Source organism: Anser anser (assembly GCF_964211835.1).
Source record: "Anser anser genome assembly, chromosome: 1".
Taxonomy (NCBI): Eukaryota; Metazoa; Chordata; class Aves; order Anseriformes; family Anatidae; genus Anser; species Anser anser.
This window is the reverse complement of record NC_139720.1, coordinates 142,764-161,091: the sequence shown is the minus strand read 5'-3', so window position 1 is coordinate 161,091 and position 18,328 is coordinate 142,764. Positions and strand designations below refer to the sequence as shown.

Below are 18,328 nucleotides of genomic sequence, written 5' to 3'. Positions count from 1 at the left end.
TTTCAACCCACTTGGCCTTTTCCTCATATCTGCAACAGAGGAGGGCTAGAAACGAGGACCCTTTTCACTGTGCAAGGAATGGAGCCTACAGCAGACACCTGACACGTGATAGCATGAAAAACAGGACACAATTTTGATCACGTCAGAACAGAAGCAGTTTATTACTAGTGCAGTGCAGCAGAAGGACAGGCTCTGCTCACATGAACTCTGTTCAAATGAGGCAGTTACAAAATTTATATACCTTTAGGTTATGCAACTTGTTCTTTTCCAATCTGTGCCAGAGAAGCAGGATACGGTAAATAGCAATAGCAATGGGAATTCTTCAGATAAGGAGCCCCTAGCCTGTACATCCTGTCATGAATAATTCACTCCCTTGTTAATTAAATCGTGCTGACTGGTGAGATAATTAGCTTCAAATAGTCCTTAATTAGTGAGGCCTGCAAAGACCTAGGAGGCATAACTATTTCACTTCCATGCTAGGAAGTGGTGGCCTGACTTCAGCACAGAGAGGCAAACCACCCACCAGTACAGGGAAACGGAGCCGAATACTGGATGGAGGAACCCACCTTCATCACTGACTGGAGAACATGCTAGAGTCTTTAGGCTAGAGAAAAGCTGTGGGTCTGTTTATCCTGCACGTGTGTGCTTATTTATACTGTCAGAACTGTTAATAGGAAAAATGGAACTCAAAAATATACTACTGGCTGTATCCAGCAGCACTTATTCTGACTCATTTTCCAGAGGGAAAGGATTTCCCTGGAAGAACATTCCTCTGCTGGAATGCCTGGATGGCGACCGAAACAGTTATTAACATATTCCTTATTAAGTGAAGCCTTTTGGTATTTTTCTGTTGCTCCAAGACATATTTACCAAAGTCATTGTTCTCAGAAAATAATCTAAATTTTTTACTTCCTTTTTCAAAGTTTACCCCAGAAACAACATAGCCCTGTGTTCTTGGCACACAGGGGAAAAACAAACAAGTAATCTACTACCATAGTAGATAGCATCTACTATGCTTCATCTTCATTGACCAACACACACTTGTCTTGTTTAATGGAACAGCTCATTACATCAAAGCTTATGTCTGTTTGTAGGCAAACTCAGCAGTGTTCAGTGTGAGGATCAACTGTTCCCAGGTGCCAGCCCTGAATCTGCCCAGATAGACCCAGCTCACATTTCTATACTCTGCACTGCAAACATATTGCATCTTGCAAGTGGAAACTTCTTGGGAAAAAAGGCAAGTTCAGTCTTCACTGTGCTGTTTTCCCTTGACAACTGGGTAGGATAAGGTCCAGGGCCATAGCTCAGGGCAGTATCTCTTATTCTACAGCTGTATATTCTGGACTTAGTCCTATGAAGAAAGAAGGCCTGTCAGATAGAGGTGACAAATGGCAGTTCAAAAATAAAAGGTCCCTTCTGCCCTGACTAGATTAGTTATTTTTTCTTGCTGTGAATTGCCCTGCTGAAACAGGAACGGACACACTTCTCCTGCAAGCTTTCCAGTTGACATATGGGACAGTCTAGACAGAAAATATATCACATCCACATGTTCTGAAAACCATCCCATATAGGACTGGATGGGAAACAGAATAAAAATATCTGAGGGAGGGTGTCAAGAGGATTGAGCTGATCTCTTTTCAGTTGTGCCCAGCAATAGGATGGGAGGCAGTGGGCACAAACTGAAGCACAGGAGGTTCTGGCTGAATACGAGGGGGCACTTATATACTGTGAGGTTGACAGAGCACTGGAACAAGTCGCCCAGAGAGGTTGTGGAGTCTCCTTCTCTGGAGATATTCAAAACCTGCCTGGATGCCATGCTGCGCAATGTGCTCTAGGTGATCCTGCTTGGCAGGGGGGGGTTGGACTAGATGATCTTCAGAGGTCCCTTCCAACCTCGGCCTTACTGTGATTCAGAATCCATCTTAGGCACAGGCCAAATATTTTGTCAGAAACTGCCAGTTTGCTCACTGGTACTTCTTGCACGTAGACATGCCAGGCTGAGCCAAATTAAGCTAACAATATGTAGAAGGCTGAAGCAGACAGAGGCAGAAGTTTGGAATAAGGCAGTTTGGACAATGCTGGTCTCACTGCAGAAGCTTCACATAATTTGCTGGGAAGAGGCCTACTTTGCCCCGGCACTGACCCCGCCACCAGCCTTCATCTACCATCTCGATGTGTGTGATTGTGTCATCGGGATCAAAAGAAATTTCATCATCTCCATCTGCAAAGATTGATCAGAAAACAAAGTCACAGTGTAAAGATAACCCCAGAATTAACTGTTTTTACACCCTCCCTTACCTCTCCCCAGGAGAATACAGAACAAGAAGGTTGATAAATCCCCGAGTTCATCTTATCCCATCTATTTCTACAAACAGCACAGATAGAACAGAGAAGGAGCAGGACTTCACAGATGAAAGATGAAGTGTCTATGTTCCAAAGTAAGGTCTCATTCTGTTTTTCCATGAGGAAGAAATTGAAATAACCAACTCAAAATCTTTTTGCCACTGTTGATGGTGTGAACAACCATCTCCCCACCCCACCTTGGCCAAACTCCCAGTGCCTCTCCTGTCAGGATGATTGCCTTTCCCATAGCCTGGATGGCACACCCACCTCCTTGGTAATCATAGAGAGCCACAGCACAGGTCCCAGGGCTCTCCACCTCATAAACATTGTCCGTTTCCCCTGCAGAAGACAGGATGGGTAAATAAGAAAAGAGGCTGAAAGCAACCAAAAAGATCTGGTCAGTGCCACCCTCCACCCTTCTTCAGCAAAGATACCTGCTGCCTGACACACCATCCCATGCAGCTGATTTTGCATCTTGGAGCAGGGCAAGGGGCTGGGAGACATAAAGTCTCTATCAGCATGGATTGTTAACTTGACCACAGAAAATTTCAGGACACAAAATCCCTCTGGAGTCTGTCCCATACATCCACTGATGCAAACAGACAGATACACTCTCCAAGATTCTTCTCTCTGTACTCACCCACGCAGGGCTGGCTGGACTCCTCAGGAAGGATCTCCTCATAGTCCTCACCTCCATCTCCTCCACGGTTGATGACGGCATCTGGCTTTCCCAAGGGTGCTGGCAGTTCCTCATAGTCAGCACTTGCACTGATACCGTCACAGTAGTCAGAGTGCTCTAGCAGCTCCTCATAATCTCCACTGACATCCAAACTCTCACTGTAGATGGGCTGATCCTGGCTGGGAAACTTGGACAGCTCTTCACCCAGATCTGCTGGCCTTGGTGGCAAAGTGGGGGGTGTTTCCTCATCCTCCCCTTTTGCCTCCTGCCAGGAGGTAAGAAAGTGACAAGAAAGTCACCAGGAAAGCAATCACTACAGGCAGCTCTACCATGACTGCACAGCACCCAATGCAAGCAAGCCCACTCTGCTGCATGTTTTTAGTACTATCATGACACAAATAGAACATCATCCACAAAAGGAACTCAGCCATTAGGTCTGGGCTGAACTAGAACCTGGGAGTGCTGAACACACTTTCATGGCTCATGTTTTTGAGCCTATCTCACATACATAGCTACAGTCCACTCTACTGCTGCTGCAGTGACCCCATTCCAAGAGCCTGTTTTGCATGGCATAAGGTGCTGTGCAGCCATGTCCCATCACTATCCCAATATTTCCCCCTCACTCTTTGCAAAGCCTCTTCTGTGCTGTGGCTGCACCCCTCTTCTTTGTGCATGGCTACCTGTGAATCACAGTCCCCTCACAGGCTCAATCCTCTCTGCTCCCCTTTCTGGCTCCCCCCAGCCTGCCTCAGCACCTGCTCTCCTTGTGACACAGGACTGTCTTGGACAGCTCTCCCAGGGACCCTTGGTGTCACAGTCACAGGAACTGTCTCTCTGTGGTCCTTCGCTCTCTGTGGGATTTCCTGCTGGAGAAAAGTCATCAGAGCTCCTCAGTCCCTTTGAAACAGGTCCATTCCCAACCGAGCAACTCTCAAGACAATTTTTCTCACACCGAAATCTGTTCCAGCTGCCATAAACCTGCTATACAGACTGGACACCAGCAGGCCTGTAACTACTACTGGGTCTGCAGGAAGCAGACTCGAGGAGGGAATACATTAGAGAGTGTTTTATTGAAGAAACCTTATCTGCACATCAAACATAGCAACAGCGCAATGTAGAAGGAGGTCTTTTAAATATGAAGGTTTGGGTACAATCTCCAGTTTGGAAAACCTTGAATACATACTGCTGGGATGGCAATACCAAGGAGGTGCTATTGCACTGTGCTTGCCTGGCACTAAAGGCAAGGAGACTAGACCAAACCGCAGGGTGTCATGGTTGGGTGCTCACACATCCTGATCCGTGTGCCGAACCATGAAACATTGATTGAATAGCATGGTATTCAATGGCAGTCCCTGGCAGTTACAGGGAAGCTGTTTAGACAAGAGGTCACTGTAACAAGATCTGGTAGAAGCACATGGACCTCTGTGGTCCTGGGGAAAAGCCTGTTTCACAAGCCTTGGGGGACATGGGAAGATGGTCATGGCTCACCTTCTGCCGAGCTGCCTGGCACTCCTGAGCTTGACGCCTCACCCGGTCCTCTTCTGCCTGCCTTTTGCTCTCCTCGTCTGCCAATTTAGCCAGGTTTTCAAATCTCGACCGCAGGCTGCTGGTGCTGCTGGAAGCTGCTGTGGAGATGACAGCTGCTCAAGCCTGCCCAATGGCTCCTTTCCACCACCCCAAGCACCCAGGAGAAACCTGGACCTCTGCCTCTGCCAGAGAAACTTGCAATATAGTCACCTTCTTCAGTTTTTCAACACAGGCTAAATCCACAGCCCACCACAGCCCCTGCCTGCCAGTGTGCTGCTACAAAGGGCCCATGAGATTCACAGCTTCCCACCAAGCCCAGGGCTGGTACACAATTATCTCACCTGCCTCCACTGGTCTTGTTTTCTCATATGAGGAAGTTGGACTTGCCATCTCGTTAAAGCCAGCAGCACTCTGCAAAAGGAAGTGTCCAGCTTGTTAGGCAAGGCCAGTACTGAGATTCCACCAGATGGGTTTGGCTGTTGGTGACCACAAACAAGTCACAGCTTTGTTCCCAGCTATGTCTGCCTTCATCAGTAAAACTGCCACAGCCCTGTGGGAAGGGAGGCTGCTGGCTGCAGTCCTGCTTTCCAGTGCCTCCCTGCACTGCCAGAAGTATCTGCTGATCTCCAGCCAAAGGCAAGGGCTGTTCCTATAGAGAGGCAATGCTCCGAAAACTTCTAAAGGCTATGTGGAGCCAAGCCAAGGAGGTTTAACAGTGGCAAGAGGACTCCTGTATGGGACAGGAAGGCTGGGCACTCAAGGCAGGAGCGCTCACATATAATGCTGCAAACAGCTGGGGTGGTGCCTGACAGTCCTCCTCTTCCTGAGGTCCAGGTAAGTGGTGAACCAGTCCCCTGCACTCCCAGAGGTATGGGGCATGGAAGCACTTTCCTGTTGAATGCACAGCGGCAGCTGCACAACCATGAAAATGGCACCGCCCTTCAGCAGGTCGTTGCCTGCAGTATATGTACACAATAGCTGGGGCTGGAAAACAGTAAGGAAAAATGTGTGTGACTATCTGAGATCCTGATGGCTTTATGAGGTGTGAAGAGATGGCTAAGCTGTTAATTGCATCAATCAGATGTTTGTAGCAAGACACACCTCAGACTTCTCACAAGGCTGTATGCTCACAAAATTTCATTTCGAAAGAGCTATCATTGCTCATCATGACTGTATTGGTACATGTAGGGCCTGCAGGAGTAACAGACAGCAGGCAGACAGTATGCCCCCAGTACCTCAAATGGCACTACATGTACAGGACAGCACAGTTTAATTCTCTTAGAGAGTTCTTCACTGGCTCTACTCATAGTCACATCACTAAATACTACTACAAGAGAAAGCAGGTGTATGACTGGTCAGTCTGAGAGTGGAATGATTCAAAAGCAACTGAGAATGGAAAATATTCTTCCTTTCCTCCCTAGCTCCCCAGGCTGCATTCCTCTGTGCCCTCTGGCATTTACACTGGGTCAGTTCCCTCATGCCTGCAATGGTTGTGCAGTGACCAGTGGGACCTCGTCTCCATCTGGGAATTCTAAACTCCTGCAGTAGTGCAAAGAGCACTGACTAGCAGGAGGCAATAGCAGACTCCTGCATGCAGAGACTTACCTTATCTACCCTGTCCTTCTGGACCCCGTAGCGGCCTCCAAATCCTTTGGCATAGTCTGTATGGAAAAAAATGAGGCTAATTTATATTTTATAGGCTCCTCTGACTTCAGCATGCTGTGACTAGTGAAACAAGTTAGTTTTGTCTTAAAATGAACGGCACAATGTCTGGTGGCTAGCAAGCTGCATCTCATCACACAAGGAACTATGTAAAGGAGGCAAAATGCTCTACATGGAAGATTTTAAGACTGATTTTTTCATTCCTTTCAGTGAAGTGCACAGCTGTTCACTGCTGTATGATGGCAAATCTCCTTCCAAGTCACTGGGTTGAGAAGCCAGTCATGCCATTTGAGTGCAGTGTGGCCTTGTTCACTGAAGTTAGATATACAGTGCTAGAAGCATTCAAGCCATTTCCTTCCCATGTGCTCATTTTCTTTCATGAGGTTATAATCAGGACTGTACCTGACAGAAGAAAGCATAGCACAGTTGGAGAAGCCTGATTCAGGCACTTGTATTCACATGTCTGTCACTGATCCAAACAAGCTGCTCTCTAAACCCTACTCTGGCAGAGTTTATCCTTGTGCTTTGGGGGTTCACAGTGTCTCAGCTGCTCCACCTGCCTGCAATTCCACAACATGCTATACACATTCAGTTTATATCAGCTGGATCTCTGTCAAGTATGAACAGGTAGCTCTACACCTACACGTGCTTCAAGGCAATTATGCTGCCACCTCTGGCAGCATTGCTATACCTGTTTGGGATGCATGGGGTTGCACTTCCTCCTGATGGTCCCAGCCAAGAGCACTCTTGTCCTGTCGATCCCTCTGGACCCCAAACTTCCCACCAAAGCCCGCAGAATAGTCTTCAGTCATGGGGATCCAGACCATGGAATGGAGGCGAACAGAGAATGGAGGGAAAGAGAGAAGTGGCAGCACTGTGAGCACAGGCTGTTCTCACAGGAGCAAGTAGTTTTTCCTGCCCAGGACTTAGAGAGAGATGAGGACAGACAGGGAGCAAGGCCAGAGCTCTCCACTGGTGGATACATCAATAACCCTCCCTCCTCCTTGAGACACATCACCTGCAATCAGCTTCTCAGCATAATCAGCATTGGGCACCCAACAGTTCCCTTAGCATTCCACCACACATACACCAGGTTGTAAGCACCAAGCACAGAACTACATGGCCCCAACGGGGATAGTCCCAAGCCCCAATCCTGACACTGCTGCTGCAACTGGCTCCCCAAGCTCACCTTTCTGAGAGTCGTGCTTCTCCACCTGGCTCTTGTAGTCGAACCCCACTGCTGCTTTGTCCACCTTGTCCTTCTCCACACCATAATGGCCGCCAAAACCCTTGGAGTAATCTAAGGGGGTGCATGGACTGAGGTTCTACCCCAGGTATGGGGCTGGTGAAGGAAAGACTTAAGATGGGGAGGAGCATCAGGGAGAAGGATGAGTAGTAAAGATGATGGACAACACTAGAAACAGCAGGCACTTGGAGAGAATAGAGTGGAGGGCAGGGAGTACCGAGGGCCATTGAGGATGAGGGTCCATGGGAATGGGTGCACAAGAGAAGTCTGGGTCACGCCAGCAAGAGCTCAAGAGCAATGGGCAGCAGGAGACATGGCATGCACGGAGGGCAAAGAAGGCAGGTAACATGCCAAATGCAGATGAGGAGGCAGTAGGAGCTCCAGCCATCAGAACATGCATAGCCAAGACATGACTTAGGGGCCCTGAGTGCCTGGGTATCCACTCACTCACATATCCGCACAGCAAGCATCTCAACCTGTGGTCTGCCAGTCTCTGAAAAGGTCTTTGAGTAAGCCTTTGAAATCACAGAAGAAATGGCAAACTTTTGTTGTATGGCTTATATTTGCCATAGTGGAATCTCAACTTCTACACGGAAACGGCTGAGTCTGGATGCTGCAGCAAAGGCTGAAAGCCACATTTCTGGAGACATGCTACAGATCCTCTCAGTCTGTCTCTGTCTCTTCTAGAGAAGCCTAGCAAATTCAGCCTTATCAATCCATGAAGATTTTGCCCTAGAGAAACATGCATGAAAACATTTTGGATTCAAGAACGGCTCTCAGAATAATATTCACTCAATTTCATGGAAGCTCAGTCACTTAAGGTTGAATAAGAACAGAAAGTAATTATTAAAATCTGTAATTCTGAGAAATTTCTTAATTTTCTCTCACTTAAACTATTATTTACTGATTAGGCCACCACAAAACAGATCTTTTAGGAAGTTGTCTTCAGCAAATATAGATTTTATGACTGTTACCTTGATGCTAGAGTTTTCAACATTGAAACATTTTTATGAAAAATAAAGCAAATACGCAGCTGTTCAGCGTAACTTCTCCTTGCCTTGCTTCAAACATTTTCATTTTGTCCTGAGTGATTTCTGTGGTTTTACACTGCCTGACATTTCATGCCTACAATTTACTATGAGGCCTCTTATACAAGAATGTGTTAATGTAACACAATTTTGCTTGACTTATTACTTTAAGATCAACTGAAAATGCCTCAAATCTTCTTCCTTCTTTTATAATTTCCTCTGAAAAATAATGATAGCAGTCTTCTTTTCTTGGTAATGCAGCATTCTTCACATTTATGTGAAACAGTAACAGGCCTTGCCCTCTCTTCTTCTCTTGTCTGCAGAATATTTAACCTTTCATTTCAGTTCTTGCAACGTTCTTTCAGAATATAGCTGCTTTTATTTATATGTCAAAGTTTGATTGAATGATCTCCAGAACTCTGCAAGAGTTTGAGTGCTATAAAGGCTTTTGTTTCCTTATCCATTGTTGTGCCTTTTCTTATATGCCATTTTTTCAGAAATCATTTCTTATATCCTACAGTGATTGGGTACTCTCTGTAGCAGTTTCTCAGAAGGACTTTTAAAGGAATGGGAGAATCATCCATTTGTCAGCAGATGTGTGTGTGGGGGTGTCCTCTCTGCTCAGTCAGGATGCAGCAAAGCAGAACAGAGAGGCAAGAGGGATGTACAGCAGAAAGGCGGTTACAGGACAGCAGGCAATGAAGCCACAATGGTGAATGACTGAGAATAGGAATCTGCAAAAAGTGACAGGAGGATAATAAAGGAGGCTGTGCCACAGCAGACAGCACAGGATATCGGGAGAAGAGAAAATGGGTGAAGTATCAAGGGACCAAACATGCCCATGGACTTGCCTTTCTGGGACGAGTGTTTCTCCACCTCACCCTTGTATTCAAAACCCAGCGCTGACTGGAACAAGAAGGGGAGGAATGTCAGTCATCCTGGGGGCCAAGTCAGATTTCATCTACCCTCATCCAGTGCCCTGGGGCCTGGCTGGGACCCTGCTCCCTGTCCTGTGCTCAACATGCAGATACATGGCCACTGCTCATCTGGCAAGGACCTCCTCAGACTTGCATTCCCATTGTCCCTGTGGCAGAATGCCCAGGAATGCAACTCAGGTAAAAGGGCCATAATCCTGACCCCACACCCTGTTAACTGCCAAAGCACCTGGGCAGTGTCTGCAGGATATGCACAGGATGGAGGGCAGCCTGCTGTCACTGGCCAGTCCTGCCGTGGCCAGTCACTGCATATGGCAAAGCTTGTGGGTTTGGAGATGAGAAACACCACAGCTCCCAGGAGCAGCGATGTCCAAGACACAAACACAGCACTGCCTGGATAGGACACTGCAAGCATATTAATGCACACCAGAGAGCCAATCTGCATAAGTATGCTGCAAGTTATCAGCTACTGTCCTGCACACAACAGGTGAGCTATGTTACCGTGGAGACCATGGTGAACAGCATACCTAGACCTGCTCCGATCAGCACATTGAAAACTGCAGCAACAATTCTAAATGTAGTAATACAAATTTTAGCGGCAGTACTCAGCGTAGGCTGCAAAAACATACTTCAGTTGCTCCATTCAACACACCTTATCAGTTCGGTCCCGTTGGATTCCAAACTTCCCACCAAAGCCCTGTGCTGCATCTGTCTGTGAGGAATGTTTCCCGACGTCAGCGACATACTCATGGCCCACAGCGCACTAAGGAGAGACAAAGCATGACATGAGCTCCTCGACACTCAGACCAGTGGGCTAACAGAGACATGGGCACCGAGTTGTTCTGCCCTGCTGACAAAACGCTTGTGGCCATAAGGAGACAGGTCCAAACTGACCACAAGGCAGGAATGTCCGAGTATGACTGCTCCCTTTTGGCCTCCTGGAAACTCTGCTTCTCACCCTGTCATCCTGGTACCATGCGAATCTACAGTGACCCCACAGACTGAATACTATTGCAGTCTTATCATCTCACTTCAGACAAAAAGGTATTAAAAGCTGAACGCTATAGAGAAGATTATGATGATGATTAACAGAAAACATAAAACATTTTATATGAGAACAAAGATAACAAAGATTATGGACCAGGGCTTCACCTGGGGGAGGTATGAGAGAGGTCTGTAACGCAGAATGTGAGTGGGGGATTATTATTCATTATTTCTCCAAGCACAAGTAGGGAACCACCTAATTTAATTGTTATGCAGCAGTTTTGAAACAAGCAGTATAAAGTCCTTCTTCACAGAGTAGTTAACTCAACTAAGGGGAATGTTGCAAGGAAGCTGTAGAGACAAAATATACAAATAGGTTCAAACACATCCTGGAGACAGACTATGGGCTAGATGGACACGTGTGAATCATGCCAGCTCTCCATTCCTTCCCTTCAGGGTCAGGCCAGAAGACAGGGATGCTGTCTCCTTGATGCAAAAGAGCCTCGTCCAATAAGCCCAGGGAAGTCCTCTACAACTGTTACCTTATCCATTCGGTCCTGCTCTGTTCCAAATTTGCCCCCATAGCCATAGGAGGCCTTGGGGCCAGTCTCCAGCTCCTTCTTCTTGATGACTTCGTGTTCCTCTGACACCTTGTTCCTCAGCTGGTGGATGCTGGCAAGACAGTGTCAAGGCAAGTCACTGTGGGATTCTGCAGACCTGTGCATTCAGCTGGAGCATCCCTGTGCCACTATGCCACCCAGAGCCCCATGCACATAAGCACACTGTCAGCAGCCACCGCGTGCCCTCAGTGGGCCCCTCTGTGTGGCAGCCACACCTGCAGCCACTGCACAGTAGCTGGGAGGTGATGTTACCGCGGGGCCTGGCAAAGGACCCAGAGAAGCAGGCTCAGCAGTTGCACCCAGTCCCTAAACTGCAGTCCCATTCAGGACTTTCACAGGAACCCAAGCTTTCCTTCTGTGTGCTGCAGTACTTCACAATGCACAAGGCAGTACCAAATGTCCCACGGGAGCTGCTAGATAGGGGTGGCTTTGGAGAGAGAAGGAGCAGGATGCCTTTACCACAGCAGAACAGCCTCGGTCCGAAGGTATTTCACATTTAACCGCTGACGGCATCACCGTCAGTCCTGTGAATTTTGCTTCTGGTGCAACACGAGCATCTCAAAACAAGAGCTTGGGTGCAGCCGGCCGAGCCTGGACGGGCAGGCGGCAGTGCCGGGCGGCCCAGGCCCGCCCCTCTGCTACCCCACCGTTTTCTGGGGCGAAGGGTGCACCACGGCTGCTCCACGGCAGCCGGCAGGCCCCTCACGCCGCTGCCCAAGCTCTCTCGGGCCCCTTGTACCCAGCGGCCCGGCAGACAGCCCGGGGCGGGCAGCGGGGGCGGCCCTGGGTCCCGCTCCGCCCCTGCCGCGGCCCCGTCGCGCACCAGCCCTTTTTTGGCAGGTTTCGGCCCGCGGGCGAGGCCGCGGCGGCGGCTTCCCCTCACCGGCCGTGGCCGCGCCGACAGCCCGCCGCAGGCTTCCCGCCCCGCCCGGCCGCACTTACTCGATGTGCTCGGCGCGTCCAGAGCCCGCGATGGTCTTGGCCCCCCAGCGCTGCTCCTTCTCAGAGATGTCGTTCTGCAAAGCGAACCGCAGCCGTCAGCGGGCGGCGGGGCCCGCCCGCTCCGGAGAAACGGGGCTCCAACCCCCGGTTCCCCGCGCGCCGCCGGCTGTCCTCCCGGAGGACCGCGCTCGCTGCAGCCTCGCAGGGCCGGGCCTGGCTTTGCCCGCGTCCGGACGACCCGGGCTGGAGCGAGCGAAGGGGGCGCGGACAGGGCGGAGGGTTCCCGGGCACGGACAGGACGGGGCAGCGGGCGAGGCACAGCGCGGGCGGGCGAAAGGCGTCTGCCGCCCTGCCGGGCCGGCGCCTGGGGAGGCCGGGACGTTCCTTCCCTCCTCTGAGGGAAGACCTAGCAAATAAAAGTGCTGTAGAAATCAAATGATTAAGAAAATGTTAGAAAAACGCCAACATTGACATTTTACTCAAGGTCGGCTGTTCTGCTTCAATTCTTATATGACAGCAGTTGTTCTGCCTTTTTGTAGGTCTGAAATTGTATTTGACCAATTGAAGCATGAGTAAGCTCTTTCCTAATATAAAGCTAAAAGTAAGTATATACAAAATAGAATACACAGTCTCATTCTGTTGGGGCTTATTTTAAATATAGTCACAAATGGATGAATTAAGTAAAAATAATTTTGATGTCACCGATTTTTTTTTAAACATTAGTAATTTGAGGAATGTGAGAAGGGAACTTTCTCTTCCATCCCAAGCTAGAATTTCTTATTCAGAATTACTAGGCAAGACTGAATCTCCAACACAGAGGGCACTAGCTGTGTCACTGAAGAGACTGTCCAGCAAAAAACTCCCTTGGAAAGGAAAATTTCACATAGCTCAGAGAGACTTGTGATGGTAAGGCACGGCTGGCACTCCTTAGTACCACAAGGAGCAGAACTTTTCCTGTTCCCAAAAGGTTTAGAAAAAGAGTATGAAGAATGAGATGTTCTTGTCTTGAGCCATGAAAAGATTGTTTAGGTTGACCAAATACAGGAGACAACACAGTGCAGAAAAATCTTGTGATGCCATATCAACAGGTGATAAAATTGTAAATGAAAGCTAGTGTTAATAAGTACTAAAAGCATATGGGAAAAAATAATCCTGTATCTGAACAATGATGGTGCCAAAATATTCATTCAGGAATGAGTATGAAATAGGGAATTGCATGCAATTATGTAGGAGAGTAGCAAATAAGGAATTGGCCAAAAGGCCAAAGTGTGAGTAACTTATTGGGAAAGAAATAGAGAACTAAACAGAAAGCGTCATAACACTTTCTGAATCCATAGGGTTCTCACAGGCTGAGCACTTCTACGCTCTCACCATCTCACCTAGAGAATTACAAAAGATACAGGAAGAGAACAGAGCTATTTAGCGGCATGGAGCTGCACTTGTACTGGGTGACAATAACTACTGGGATTTTTCCATTCGGAGAAAAGACAGAAAAGGACAATGTTAGAATCCTGCGCCAAGCCCTCAAGCATAGCTGACAAGCATGTGTCCAGAGACAGCGAGACTCTCAGTGACATGACTTTCTATACCACACACTCACCACAAAATCGGGGTCAGTGTCCCAGTCGTCTCCCTGAGCCTCAACCTTCACCGACACATCGTGTCCCACGACCGCTTTCCACATCTGCACAGGGAGTACATTTTGTCACCTGGGGCCTGGCCTGCAGGCCCTACTGGCTCGCTGCCATGGACCTGTCATATCACAGCAGTCATGGCATAACTTGGGCTGGAGGGGACCTTTGGAGGCCACCTGCCCCATCGAGCTTGTGCCTCATACAGCACAGGGCACCCCAAAATAGTTTCTCTTGAGCCCCAGCACCTCTTTCAGCAAAACACACAGTGAATCTAAGAGTAAACCACAGCCTTCTAGCCCACCATCTTCACAGTTAAACTGTACACTTTATTTTAATGCACGTTACTGCTAGCATCTGACTATCAGATTCTGTTTTTTTCCATCATATATTGATTTTCTGTGCTCTGTGAGGTTCTTCATGCATTAACTTCCCATTTGCTAACCACAGTCACGGCATACCACCAGAGGCTATGGCTTTCTCTGCTACCACGATACAACACATATTTAATTGAGATTGAACTCCTGAAGTCTCCTGTTTTTCAAACTTTTAATCACTGCTTAGTGTGCTAAAGACAGTTCAGAGAAAAATTGCATGTTGGTCTTACAATGCTGGTAGAGTGTGCTGTGTGGTGTTTATGTCAGCTATATAGTAAAAGCAGGAAATGGAGGCTAAAAGCATTAAGCGTGCATGGTGGGAAAGGCTGAAACTGCAGCAGTACAGCTTGTACAAGCTGTCCAAAGAGGCCTGGAGGAAGTGACAGACCCAGGAAGAGGAAGTCAAAAAAAGTAATGTGAAATCTAAAGCTCCTGAATTTCATTTTCAAGGTGACTCTGAAAAAAGATGATGAAAAAGCCCCTCCCAAACAACACAGTGTCTACAAAATGAGAAACAGAAGAAAGATTACATGGCTTGCTGGCCCATATACAACAGATCAATCATTTTCATCAGCGCTCTCACTTCTCACCTCCTATATTTCTGCCTGTGGTGTTGAGGAGCCCTGAATTGTTCTTACTGTAGCCCAAAGAAGCTTTTCACTAGGGCAGAGAGAAAGACTGAACAGGATGTGCAGCATTGTGCGTGAGCCCTGTTTCACACCACTGCAAACATCCCATAAAACAGTGAACAAACCAACAGGAGGGAAGAGAACTGCTCTTTGCTGATCCTCATAACACAGCATCTTTTTATTATGTGCTTCTCAACAGGACCAACTCCTCAAGCCCACAACAGGACAGAACATAAACTAGCATACAAACTGACCCCATGTGCCCAAGATCGTTGCTTTCTGCGCAAACAAAATGTTTATGATGAACTGGGAATGTATAGTCGCAACAGCTGAATGAATAACCTTCCAGCCCAGCTCATTGTCCTGAGTTAAATTGCCCAGACAGCACTGAGAGATCAGGGAGCAGACAACAGGAAATGAAAGAGGAGAGCAGGGATGAACCTTTCATTTGGTTAAAAAAAGCCAGACAGGCTAAGCCAAGGGAGAGTATTTAGGACCTAGGTAGGTACTGTGAAGATCTGACTTTAGGCCTTCCCCAGGTTGCATCTGGAGTTAAAAAAAAAAGTGTAATACTCCAGAAAACAGGAGGCCTGGAAACATACTCTGTGCTTCTATGCTCTGACAGCAATCCTATGACAGAACATAGCTAATAGCAAACAGGTGAAAAAGGAAGGTTGATGTGGCCAACATAGCACAATCTAACAATACATTTCATCTCCTTTTCCTCTCCCTAATTTATTAGCCTCTCTCACTCCAAAGACTTTTGAAGTTCGTGGCTCATTTTTCTTTGTGTGGCTCATTTTTGTTTGTGTTAGAACAGCAGCAATAACAAACTAGCACAGGGCTTTTCAACTCAGGGCAGCTAATACGAGCGGCCAACTCTAATGCAAGTGGTTTAGGGTTTTAAATCCTGCTGTAAAAGGTTATTGACCACTTACTCTCCAAAGCCACCCCCATGCATCTTGGGAACCATAACAAACTACAGTCTGTAATCACACCACAGGACTCCAGGCAACCTCTAAGAGACATACTACCAAGAGCAGTTCATCAGTCTGCTAGTTTGTTCTGTTCTTTCCCCAGAAGCATCCACTACAGCACAAATACAGGGTACCACTTAGCACAGCTGTACTGGATTTGGAAACTTGTTTCTTCAAAGCCTCAAACACAAAAGCAACAATGATGACAATGAATCTATGATATTATGACCAAGGAACAGAGAAGTAAATACTGAGCATTATCAACTCACACATGCTGGGTCAGGAATCTGCTCTCTCTGCCCACCAAAGTACTACTTTTGTTGTTGATCACTTTCCACTCTCAAAAGCCAGTCTTACCTTAAAATGCCCACCAGCTCCTGCTGGCAAACTTGCTGCTTTTTGCCCCAGCACCTGATGCTAGTAACAGCTTCTAGGCTTCCGTGCGTTCTGGGTTCCTGTTTTAACTTCAGCTAACTTCACTTCCTGTGTCCCAGCCCCCAACTTTGCTCAAGTAATGAGCACCAAAACCTGCTCTAGGGTGCTGCAGTTCCCTTGCACACTGCCTGTGCTCTGGAAGGCTGACAAGGAGTATACACAGGACACAGATTACTCCGTCTATGAGTAGGGCTTAAGGGGGCATGAATTTCTTAGTGTGCAAAAAGAGAAAGAGACTGTGATCTCCAGAGTAACATCTCCTCCACAAAAAAAAAAAAAAAAAAAAAAAAAAGAACAAACAAAAAAAAACCATTCTGACAGAAAAGAAACAAAAATGTCTGAAGCCGTGGGCTTGACAATTACAAAGAGATCCCAAGAAAGCAAACTTGGTTACAGAACTTGTTACAATGCTTGGATCTGTACTTTACAGCCCTATCAAAAAAAAAAAAAAAATCCATATAAACATGTATATCATAGAATCGTATCACAGAATCATAGAATGGCTTGGGTTGGAAGGGACCTTAAAGATCATCTAGTTCCAAACCCTCCCTGACACAGGCAGGGGTGCCACCCACTAGATCAGGTTGCTCAGGGCCCCATCCAGCCTGGTCTTGAACACCTCCAGGGATGCAGCATCTACATCCTCTCTGGGCAACCTGATGCAGTGCCTCACCACCCTCTGAGTGAAGAATTTCCTCCTAACCTCTAATCTAAATCTCCCCTCTTTTAGTTTAAAACCATTCCTTCTTGTCCTGTCAATATCTGATTGAGCAAAGAGTTTCTCTCCATCTTTTTTATAAAAAGTCCGCCTTCAAGTACAGAAATGCTGCAGTGAGGTCACCCCTGGAGCCTTCTCTTCTGTAGGCTGAACATCCCCAGCTCTCAGCCTGTCTTCGCAGGCAAGGTACTCCAGCCCCTTGATCATCTTTGTGGCCCTCCTCTGGACTCGCTCTAGCAGATCAACCCTTCTTGTGCTGGGGGCCCCAAAGCCGTACACAGTACTCCAGGTGGGACCTCACAAGGGCAGAGTAAAGGGGGACAATCACTTCCCTTGACCTACTGGCCACTCTTCTTTTAATGCAGCCCAGGATGCAGTTGGCCTTCTGGGATGCAAGTGCGCACTGCTGGCTCATGTCAAGCTTTTCATCCACCAGAACCCCCAAGTCCTTCTCTGCAGGGCTGCTCACAATGAGTTCTCCCAGTCTGTGCTCATGTCTGGGATTGCCCCGGCCCAAGTGCAGCATCTTTCACTTGGACTTGTTGAACCTCATTAGGTATGTGCATATATATATACACACACACACATAAATTAAAGCTCTTCCAGGTCAAAAAATGTAAATACCCTTAAGCAGAAATATGGAAAGGATGTAGTTAAAGAATCCTAAGCACTTAAAGACCAAACTCTTCAGTATGTTGCTCAGTGGTGGGAAGTGCACAATTTTGGAATGACTAGCATGGATCACACTGGTTCAACACCAAACTTCTCAAACCAAAACTACCTCCTTTCCAAAGTGTCAAGTGACGCAAGCACTTGCGCAGTCATTTCTATTTGACTCAATGACAAGATACTCGGGGCTTTTTGCCTAATCAAAAAAGTGGTCAGGACACATGCATCCACAATGGGAAGAAACAAAAGGTTGAAACATTCGAAACAGGAATCATCAGGTAAAATTCTCTATCTTTCATTAGGTCAAATCACAGATCTATTAGGTCAGACTATGCTTATCAGATCAGGAGATTCTTCTGAGGTTTTATTTTATTTATTTATTTATTTTAAGCTCTAACCATTCCGTCTGAAGGTGTAAGATATTTAATGTCCCCAAACCAGCAAAAGGTTGTCTTATTTCAGTTTACAAGAAAAGCAGATCCTGAATTTGAGTCCTGTGCATCATGGGCTTTAAGGAAACATACTTCACTTGTAATTCTTGCTCCTATTAAACGCACCAGGACCATCATATACATATACATGTCATATACAGTCTTACAATACCCTATTATTAACTTTTGTTCTAATGGTAGGTAGATTATAGTAGTGAATATGAACAAATGTACCTGTCTTTGGCTACAAAGCTGAAAAAGAACAGTATGTTTTAACTGAGTCCCACCTAAGTTAGTGGCATATTTCCATCTTGCTGGTGCTAATGCCCCTGACTTTCTTGGGGGTTGTACAACTCTAACAGGATGCACAGTTCAGTTAAATCTATGTAAGCATAAATAGAAGTAAACCCAAGCAGACCTTCAGTTTTATTTGAATTGCTTTCAAAACTAAATTGCTCTTTCCTTCTTTGGTCATTACAGCTAAAGTGGAAAAAG

The 18,328-nt window shown here is 47.0% G+C and overlaps 1 protein-coding gene across 5 annotated transcripts; it reads right to left on the bottom strand.

Moving 5' to 3' along the window:
• Positions 1-131: 131 nt before the first annotated feature.
• LOC310902373 (hematopoietic lineage cell-specific protein-like) lies at positions 132-16,078 on the bottom strand. 5 transcript variants are annotated; one of them, XM_083843826.1, is made up of 15 exons: positions 15,938-16,078; positions 13,567-13,650; positions 11,967-12,040; positions 10,947-11,076; positions 10,073-10,183; positions 9,337-9,391; positions 7,401-7,511; positions 6,903-7,013; positions 6,155-6,210; positions 4,891-4,960; positions 4,511-4,647; positions 3,778-3,888; positions 2,984-3,287; positions 2,611-2,682; positions 132-2,221 (listed from the first exon to the last, which is right to left on the bottom strand). In XM_083843826.1, exons 2-15 carry the CDS (start codon positions 13,648-13,650, stop codon positions 2,085-2,087), a joined length of 1,563 nt encoding a protein of 520 aa, XP_083699952.1. In that variant the 5' UTR covers positions 15,938-16,078; the 3' UTR covers positions 132-2,084. The 5 variants fall into 5 exon arrangements, with proteins under 5 accessions (XP_083699952.1, XP_083699954.1, XP_083699953.1 ...); XM_083843828.1 differs by having other exon boundaries at positions 3,778-3,885; XM_083843827.1 differs by having other exon boundaries at positions 4,511-4,644.
• Positions 16,079-18,328: the final 2,250 nt, after the last annotated feature.

What these genes read in the sequence shown, in the direction of transcription:
- LOC310902373 (XM_083843826.1), bottom strand. Translation starts at nt 13,650, where the DNA reads ATGTGGAAAGCGGTCGTGGGACACGATGTGTCGGTGAAGGTTGAGGCT. An exon ending in ACACTGACCCCGATTTTGTG is followed by an intron (nt 12,041 to 13,566) that starts GTGAGTGTGTGG and finishes TTCGCTTTGCAG; the next exon opens with AACGACATCTCTGAGAAGGA. An exon ending in GAAGCACGACTCTCAGAAAG is followed by an intron (nt 7,014 to 7,400) that starts GTGAGCTTGGGG and finishes CCATGACTGAAG; the next exon opens with ACTATTCTGCGGGCTTTGGT.